This window comes from Antedon mediterranea, chromosome 11, assembly GCF_964355755.1.
Source record: "Antedon mediterranea chromosome 11, ecAntMedi1.1, whole genome shotgun sequence".
Taxonomy (NCBI): domain Eukaryota; kingdom Metazoa; phylum Echinodermata; class Crinoidea; order Comatulida; family Antedonidae; genus Antedon; species Antedon mediterranea.
In genome coordinates, this window is record NC_092680.1 from 3,617,443 (window position 1) to 3,626,896 (window position 9,454).

A 9,454-nucleotide genomic window follows, 5' to 3' on the forward strand; every position below is an offset into this window, starting at 1 on the left:
ATATTAATATAGTTTAAATATGCCTTTTGGACTTTGTAATCAATGTCACAAGCAATGTTAACTCCCCACACACGTGACACAAAACTCCTCACTATATCTTGGTTTAAGTTTTCATCGACCAGTCTATTAAACAAGTGGTCAGTTCGAGCTTAGAAAAAACCGACGGACGTCAATATGGACTACAAGGCTGAAGCTGAGAAGGCATATGAGGCACTTGTGCGAACGATAGAGAGTGATGACTGGGGCAAGGAAATTAAGAGTTCGGTAAGTGTGTAACCGCCTACGGGAATTAAACGTAAAGATGTATAAAGAACGACTTACACAGCTCAGACGAGCGGTAACGGCAAGCGGAAAACCGCATACGTTGTCCCACGTACAATCTGTATCTATCCTGAGCGGAAACCGCCCGTCGTCCGATCCGCTCCACGTTGTGTGTAAATGGTCACAAGGAATAACGTAGATTCCAAATTGTTATACCGTTACCGCTCGTCTGTGTAAAATTGGCCTTTATTTGTCTATATGTCAACGTTTTCCCAAGTGAACTAACATTTTTTTTATAATTTGCAGAAAGACCACAAAGTTTATCGCAAGAAATCCGAACACTTCAATGGTTCTGCGTAAGTTATATTTTAAATAATCGTTTGAAGTAGACGTGCATGCAGTAGGCTTATAGACAGTCGCGTCGTCCATCGGCAACGCCCGCCATTGCACGCACGTCACGACGCCGCCGCTTACTGATTATAATCAGTTTAAAAGCGCCGCGTCACATTATTTCGCGCCGTAGAATGTACCGGGAGCAGGCTAGTTTCCCCTGGAAATTCTTCCACCCCAGAAAAAATAGACAGTTTGAATATAATGTGGGGGGGGGGGGGGAGGAGATGCAAAATGCCATAGGGAGCTACGGTCAGGAGGGAAATGTCACTGAGGAGGGGAAAATGTCACTTGGGTGGGGTGGGAGGGGGGGGGGGTTCCAGGGAGAAAAGTACCGGGAGTAAATGTCCGGCGGGGGGAGGGGTGGTCCAGTGGCGCAACCAGCCTAGAACCAAATGTACCACATCATTTCTAAAATTATATTACCGATGCGGCACTTAATAATCTAATCCATCGTATCCACGGTAATGTCTGTTTAACTAAACGTTGAAAGTCCAACACAAACGAAAACAGATGATAAATGTATTTACCCTTAAACTAATTTCGAATGATTATAATAATTTAACAGATAGCCTCATATCATTTTGTATAGACATCTGCCAAATATAGACTAACATTGGATAAAAACATTATGATAAATCACACGTTATCTAATAATTGATATCTTAAATTGTGTCATCTGTGTTATACCATTAAATAATTGTACCCCCCCCCCCTACACCCCGCACAAAAAAGAGAATACTTTATAACGTTAACAGTCCTGCAGTACAACTTTGAATGTAAAGATACGTACCACTATAAATAATAACCCACACATCCCATTTTCCATAGCGTATCTTTGCATTTGATATCCGGCGACAATATACTACTTAAGCTAAACTCAATGTTATCACTTGTTCAATTATTTTAAAGAAGTAGAATCTGACTTGTTTGTATATGTATGTTACAGCTATAAATGTGTATACACGGTTGATCTTCCACTAGAGGATTTAATTGTCATGTCACTGCCTAAGTGTTTGGGAGGACATATCGAAGATATTGATAGTTTAGTTAAAGAAATGGAATGTCTCGAAGAAGTCTCTGATGTAAGTGGAAATCAGTTACTTACTGGGTTTTAAAAAGAATTGTTTTCATTGTATTTGTATCGTTGAGGGCCTCGTGCATTTCAGCCTCGGCTGTTTTGAGTTACCCTCATTAAACAAAGAAAACAAAATCGTCTTGTTATATCTTTGTACGGTACTACAACACCACGTGAACAAAAGTTGAACATTCTTAAAGCTCTGTCTACACTATCAAACTAGTTTGACAAAAAAAGGTGTGATGTGCCGAAATATTTACATCATCATGTCCATATATATGGGCACATCACATAAAGTTTGATAGAGTGTAGACAGACAGAGCTTAAGGCGTTTCTGGCCAAGAAAGTACTTTTTGGAACACAAACATTATTACTATTCACTAAAACCGAACCGGAGTCCCCCTTTAAGTTACAATTCATTACTCCATGTTTCCAATTGCTTTAACTCTATACATACTTTTGCTCTGTAGGATGTGAAGGTAGTAAGGACCGTGACAACTTCCATGGCCATGGGTCTCATATCAAGCAGGGAGTTAATAGATCTTGTCTACATCAAAAGGTTCCCAGACAACGATAAAAAGGCTGCCGTTGTTGTGAAAGGGGTAGACCATGACCTGCCAGTAGCACCAAAACTAGTTCGTGGAAAACACTTTGTTACTGGACTAATCATGGAGGTGGTTAAGTTGGGGTAAGTTGACCACCAGTCAATAGTGACGATGATGTTACACTCTGCCTACACTATCAAACTAGCTTGACAAAGTTGGCAATGATATTCCTAAATATGGTGGTGGTATGACATCATCATGTCCATAATATAGGTACATCACATGTTTTTGTCACATAAAGTTTGATAATGTAGACAGAGATTTAAAATACGATGGGACGTTTGATAACAACTTGTAATCAATATTTTTTTTTTAATCTAGAGACAAAGATGTCCTTGAAATCAAACACATTGAGGAGCTGGATTTCAGCGGAAATGTACCGTCGAAGGTGATAGAGAGTTTTATCCCAAGCGAGCTAATGGGACGTGGCTCCACGCTGAAGAAGAATCACAAGAAACTCGAAAAGATCCGTGCCAAATAAATCGACAATGTTTTTCTGTAGGCGGCCTACTTGGGCCTACACTTATAGCTTAACTAATCAGTGATATCAATCAATGATTTAATACCAAAATAACAACTTCTCTTTCTCGGAAGTCTTCCTAATACAGTATTGTGACGAGACATGACAACAATATCCATTTTAATTGATGGCCATTAACATTTTCAAATGTATGAACAATATAACAATATTTTTTTTTTGTTCTGATATATAAAACAAAAGGCAAATTACTGAAAAATAGCAATGCTGTGGGTATCAGTGGCTGGATCTTAATGTAGATACAAAATAAAATAACCAAAACGACAAAGTAAAACAGCCAGCAGACAAATTAGCAGAACTTTCGGGCAACACAAGCCCTTCATCAGTGCAAGTCCTGATATATAGAATGTAAGATAAAGGTTGTACGAAATCAGATAAAAACGTCGACTCAAAACAAGATTTTGATACCATTACTTTAACCACCTGTGGTTGTTAGGGGTGCACTAAGTATGATAAATGATAAATCAAGAAAGTTAGGCGCAGCAGCGAGTTTTGTGTGTTTGTTGATTACACTAAAATAAAAAAAGGCAGAAAGAGAAAATTGTAACGCATTGTTCACTGTGTCCATGTCTGCAGCGCATCAAATTATGCCAACAGTCTTGTTCAGAGACGTAGGCTGGTTGCTGCTTTGCTAATCGGTATGGCGTTCATTTCAGCCAATTAGCATTTTTACAAATTTTAACATGTTAACACATTTTCTTGAAAGAAGTTCAAAAAATATATTTAAAAAAATGCACAAATTAGTCTCAAATCGTAGAAAAACAAATCAAAGTAGGTTAAAATGAAAGCTTCATATTACGTTATTCTATTCGTAACGTCATAAAAATGCATATTCGACGTTATTATTTTTCACGCTGCTGCCTTAGCCCGCTACGTCCCAGGAGGATGAGTCATTAAGAAACCGAAAGTAAGGCAGCAGTTATAATATCTAAGGTTGACAGTTTTGCTAAAATGCATACTCGACTGTAATTTATAGGTACCACCAAAAAACGTCTGGGAAAGAGTCTAACAGTTGAATGACAAATTTGTGGTATTTATGAGTCCCATGATATTATATAATTCGCTGTCAGATGATACTTCACACTTGAATGAAGTATCTAGGCGTGATGAAGTGACCCCCAGACCTGACCTTAGCAATACAATAAACTAAAGTGACTGATATGAAACACAGACTGTGTAACAAAAAAAATAATATTTGTTCACATATAAAAAAAGAAAAGAAACTTTAATTATAACTCAAAAACCATTGTCTGACAGACAATTTAAGTATTTTTTGCTTTAAATTACATTTTTTCAGGTAAAATAACTATTATGTGACAATAAAATGACACATTCAAACACAAATTTGAAATAAAAAATATTTTTCTTTAAAACTGTTACATCAATAAGCGAGCAGCGTTTTTTGTAAGAAATATTTCTTGTCTATATTCTGTTCTGTGATTTACCGTCATGGCGCAAAATACATGAGTTAATTGCATGCCTCGCTGGCTCGTACTTCACATTTTTTGTTTCCATTCACAAATTCAAGATGGCGACTTGCATGTTTCGCACGCTGTCAACTCGTCATGTAATCCAGCGGTTGCTAGATAACGCAAGGATATCTACATTAGGTAAGAAGCATATTTTCTATTTATTATGGACTAGAAGAAGTATCTTGTTCAGTTTAAATGACAAATATATTATTTATTTTAATACATTACCTATCTGAAAAGCTAGGCCTAGCCTAGCTAGGCCTAGTAGGCTACTCCATCCATCATCTACTGTGTATCTGGTGCGTCTGTCTGGGGCCCATAGATTCTGCTCTGTACGTCTGATTACACACTAGGCCTAGGCTTAGCCTAGATAGGGAATCGGGAATGACTAGGCCTAAACTTTTAAAATGTCATCATGGCTTGATATCATTGCATGCATGATTGATAATGTACACAATACCTGGCTAGGTAAGCTTACTACTACTATACTACTGATATTTAATAATACTAAAAAGTACTCTACTAGGCCTACTACTACTAGCGGTCACAGTGCATTTCGGCCGCCAATCATTTCGGCCGCCGGTTATGGAACGATCAAATTCTTGAAACTCCAAAAAGGACAAAATATAGCATGATCATTTCGGCCGCCAGGTATGGCGCGCCAAATTGAAATAGCCAGAAATAACTGTACAGTACTACAGTGCAAAAAATAACTTTACCAAGTCTATGGAACGCCACAGAGAACTATGATCATTTAAACCAGAGATCAGTTGTGCAATGGGCTAAATACATTTTTTTTGCCGTAGATTTAAAGTTATATTACGGTATTTTACCATCTGAATATTTTGGTCAAAATAAATATTGATTAAATGTTTATTTATATTTTTATTTTACAGGTCCTGAAGATGCGCGTGCTTTGTAAAAATGTTTATTTATGAATATAATAAATGTAAAACATACGAATAAGTGTTTTTGACTGGCACATAAAAAAAAACCTCCTTGGCAAAGTGCACGCCATAAATTATGGCATAAATATCGCTGCTGTTTTTCTGGAATTGAAGACCGCCGATTCGGCTTAATAATACAGTGTTTAGTAAAAATAACATTTTAAACACACATGGCGTGTCATACATATTCAAGAATAATTACAATTCTGGCGGCCGAAATGAACAATACATATTTTGTCTTTTTTGGCGTTTCATGAATTTGGCAATTCCCTAACCGGCGGCCGAAATGACTGGCGGCCGAAATGATCAGACACCCTACTAGCTAGGGCCGGCCTACGTACGTACCAGACAGTACAGTACTACCACCACTACTAGTACTACCCAGGCCTACCGCCAGTGCCCTGAGACTGATGGAGTCCCAACTGCAACTGCATTAAAAGTGGTGAAGTCGGATTCCTGGTGGTGCAGCCATGACAGCCTATGCCACCAAGAGAATTTTATATATAAAATAATGTAAGTTAAATAAATAATTAATGGAATAATGTTTTATTTATAGGAAGAAGAACTCTACTCTCAGAGGCTTATTATGGAAATGAAATTTGGCAGAAACGAAAAAGGCTAGCTATGGACATGGGTAAAATATGAATGTGCTGTTGATACAATATTCTAAACAAGAATTCTTTCCATTGTCAACACCATCATTTATTAACAGTTGGAATATTTATTGTATTATTTATTTTATATTATTGATTTCTATTTCAAATTCAGTTGAACTACAATTGAAATTAGATCGAGACTTTGTAGATTTGAAAAAGCCTGTTCCATCAATTGAACTACATATAGTAAGTGTAATTTAAACCAATTATTAATTATTATAACATAATTTTCAAATGTAAGTACATATGTACCACAGCTATAAGAACGATTAATTATTTAATTTATTTATGTTTTTTCCCCCTCTAGTTTGTTGATAATATTATGACAACAGCTCAACTCCAGACAGGAGAACAATACTTATACTGGTAGGGTCACTGGTTGATAAAAGAGTTTTGGGGAAAAAGGCATATATACTTGGGAGAGGTCATAATGAAACATCAGTATTTATTCAAATGTCTCTATTCTGCATAAATACCTACAGTACAATAAATTAGTTTTTTTAATTCTTGTCAATTTATGTTTTTGATAATAATAAAATTAATGTTAAATATTGTTTTGTCTCCAGTCATCGGCACTCCATTGTTGCCAGACATTTGCGAAAGGCAACAATTCATGCATGGTTCAGGGCGTGTATACGCTTGAATGAGCCGGAACGCGCTTTCAAGACACTTCTAAACAAGGTAAATCCATGTTTTAATGGTTAAACTATGATAGTGCATCATTTGCTTCAGCAACTCAACTCCCAATACCGGACACCTTTGGGCTGGCAAAATATGTCTGGTTTTCTGGAAAGTCTGGTATTCATTCAGAATGTGTGTTTAATGGTAAAGAGGAATTTAACCTTTTAGACTTCGTCATTATTTCTAAGATATGGCTAGTTATATTCTCAAAAAACGTCCTGTCTGTAACAAAAAAATACTGTGGAATGCACCATTAAATTTGAAAAATAAACTAAATATAATCACTCACTTATCTGTAGATCAACTATGGCTTGTTTCCGGACATGATGATGTTCAACATTCTTCTTAATATGTTCTTGAAAATCGAAGATTATGCAAGTGAGTTTTGTTCTGGGAAATGTTTAAAAGTACTTAATTATTTTAATGTTTATTTTACAATGTCGAAATTGTTTGCAGTTACTCAGTTTCTTGTTGTAATTGTAGATGGTGAATAAGTTGTTTTTATTTTGTCTGTTTTGGGTTGACCAACTATCATTGTTTAGCACCTGTTTGGCATTTCCTTGCCTTTTATATTGCATATATTTTGAAGAAATTTGAATAATTAAAACACATATATTTAAAAAGCAATACAATTTTATTTAACAAAAACAGTGCTGTCTTCTGTTTTGTAATAAAAGGGTCAATTTGATATCATTCTGTATGTTTACAGATGCAGCAATGGTTGCTATGGAGATGATGCACACAGAGGTTTTAGACGACACAGCACCTTTATCGCAGCACCTAGCATTGTATGCCTGTCTAAAGTATTTGTCAAGTGGAACCGAAATCGAAGTACGTTTATATATAAATCCAAAGGCAAAGTACTAAAAATTATGTCAGTGGCTGGATCTTAATGGAGATGCAAAATAAAATAAGCAAAAAGCTAAATCAAAATAATAAGTAAAACAGCAAGAAAAATTAGAGCTTGCGGGAAACACTAGCCCTTCATCAGTGCAATATGTTTTATATATATAAATGATACAAATTAAATAATATGATATACACATTGGGTACATTATTATTATTAATATTTATCTGTAGGATCATCAACTACCACATTTGGGAATGACCTTAGCAGATGCAACTAGAGGTCAATCGAGTCTCTTTTACAGAAGTTATCATGTAATTGGCTATAGTATGGTACCTACAAGACTAGACCAAGGTCTAAAAGCTCTACACAAAATTGCTGCATTGGCAGAAAAGGATTGTATTTTACAAGATGCAGTGAGTTTTTTTCATTTCATTTCTTTATTATGTCCTTTTATCACTTTGTGGTCATCCTTTTTATGTTGTCTCTCCATAAACTCACATTTACACAGTTATGTGATGTACTAGTACACAGGGGTAACCCCCTACTCATCGAGCAAGATGTACTAGTGCACATGAGCAGTTTATAGCCCTTAGCCGAGAAGACTCATTCTACCACCAGAACCATGGAATGAGTGAGCTTCGAACCCTTGCCAATGTTATGGCTACGTAATTACAGTTCCACTGTCTTAACCGTTCGGTCACTCACACTATTTTTGTTTCTTTTTTTAAAAATTCAATTAAATTATATTTAATACATTTGCTTAGGTCTCCAAGTTACAGAGTGCTGTTGAAAATTCAGATAATGAACAATTACAAGAATCGCTCCAGGCAAGTACCAGCAATTTATTTAAATTTTAGCTAATAATTAATATTTAACAACAAAGTGTTCACATTTAATTGATTTAATTAATATTTAACAACAGGTTTAAAAAAAAAAACTATGTATCCTTTAAGTTTAATTGTTGTAATGTTTAGCTTGAAAAAAAAAGTAATTGTAATTTAAAAAAACATTCTGAAATTTGCTGAATAAGTAAGCTTTTAAATTAATTTAAAATTAAATTAAAAATTCAATGAATCAAATATTGTTGAATGATGTCAAAAGATATATTTTATGTTCCTTTAATTCATCTTCTAGGAAACTGTCCATAAACTAAACGAAAATAATTCAATAATTGATAAACCAGTTGACGATCTTCTTCAAGATTTAGTTAAAAATATTCCAAACTTGGAAACAAAAGACATTGAACAGTATCCAACAACATTATTAGAATGGCATGAATCCAATGTACACGCAGTGCAAAGACAGCGTGAGGCTAAAGAAGCCTACATTCGATCACTGAAAGAGGCTAGGTTGGAGAAGCTACTGCAGGAGACGGGAGGCATTAAGTACTGGCTCAACAAACGTGAGCAAGGGAATACACAAACTGAAGAAAAGAAGGATTCATTTGAGGATGTAGAATATATAGATAAAGAACAACTTGCTGAAGAAATTGAAAATACCAACAGGTTGTAAAGTTATCTTGAACTGTGGTTTACTATTAGATAATATCAATGACTGCCTCGTCAGAGAGTATTCTGTGCCGCCATGGTCTACACACATAGCGCCATGGTCTACACACTTGGCACCTAACAAAATTCCATACAAAACACTAGTGTTGAGACTTGTGCGTGTAAGAATTAAATTACGATTTATGGGGTAGTTACTTTATATTTCAATTACAGTGAAACCAGAGAAAGTGTTCTCTTAGTAGGGGTGTCCCACTTATTATGGTCATGCAGTATGGAAGGCAAAAGTGTTAAAAACATGATTTAATGGTTGACATGAACTTGGCATGCAATGATTTTGGAAATCATAATCATGCATTGTACTGTATGATTTTTGTAAGAGCATTAAAGTTTATTTTACATCTAAATTCTGTGTAATGCACTAAACCAATGTTTGCTAAATAAACAACAATAAATACAGTACTGTAATGT

At 35.5% G+C, this 9,454-nt stretch overlaps 2 protein-coding genes across 2 annotated transcripts; both read left to right on the forward strand.

Annotated features, from left to right (window-relative positions):
* The first annotated feature begins 1,610 nt into the window (after positions 1 to 1,610).
* LOC140063135 (stAR-related lipid transfer protein 5-like) lies at positions 1,611 to 3,380 on the forward strand. The gene is made up of 3 exons (XM_072109581.1): positions 1,611 to 1,736; positions 2,200 to 2,417; positions 2,656 to 3,380. The coding sequence occupies exons 1-3, from the start codon at positions 1,650 to 1,652 to the stop codon at positions 2,813 to 2,815; spliced, it is 465 nt and encodes a 154-aa protein (XP_071965682.1). The 5' UTR covers positions 1,611 to 1,649; the 3' UTR covers positions 2,816 to 3,380.
* Positions 3,381 to 4,399: 1,019 nt separating this feature from the next.
* Positions 4,400 to 9,437, forward strand: LOC140062383 (small ribosomal subunit protein mS27-like). The gene is made up of 10 exons (XM_072108577.1): positions 4,400 to 4,482; positions 5,848 to 5,925; positions 6,060 to 6,133; positions 6,255 to 6,313; positions 6,514 to 6,628; positions 6,928 to 7,006; positions 7,338 to 7,459; positions 7,709 to 7,891; positions 8,243 to 8,305; positions 8,613 to 9,437. The coding sequence occupies exons 1-10, from the start codon at positions 4,401 to 4,403 to the stop codon at positions 8,988 to 8,990; spliced, it is 1,233 nt and encodes a 410-aa protein (XP_071964678.1). The 5' UTR covers position 4,400; the 3' UTR covers positions 8,991 to 9,437.
* The last annotated feature ends 17 nt before the right edge of the window (positions 9,438 to 9,454 follow it).

Coding starts and splice junctions, on each gene's coding strand:
- LOC140063135 (XM_072109581.1), top strand. CDS start 1,650: ATGTCACTGCCTAAGTGTTTGGGAGGACATATCGAAGATATTGATAGT. Junction 1,737..2,199: donor GTCTCGAAGAAGTCTCTGAT/GTAAGTGGAAAT, acceptor TTTGCTCTGTAG/GATGTGAAGGTAGTAAGGAC. Junction 2,418..2,655: donor ATGGAGGTGGTTAAGTTGGG/GTAAGTTGACCA, acceptor TTTTTAATCTAG/AGACAAAGATGTCCTTGAAA.
- LOC140062383 (XM_072108577.1), top strand. CDS start 4,401: ATGGCGACTTGCATGTTTCGCACGCTGTCAACTCGTCATGTAATCCAG. Junction 5,926..6,059: donor AAGGCTAGCTATGGACATGG/GTAAAATATGAA, acceptor TTTCAAATTCAG/TTGAACTACAATTGAAATTA. Junction 8,306..8,612: donor AATTACAAGAATCGCTCCAG/GCAAGTACCAGC, acceptor TTCATCTTCTAG/GAAACTGTCCATAAACTAAA.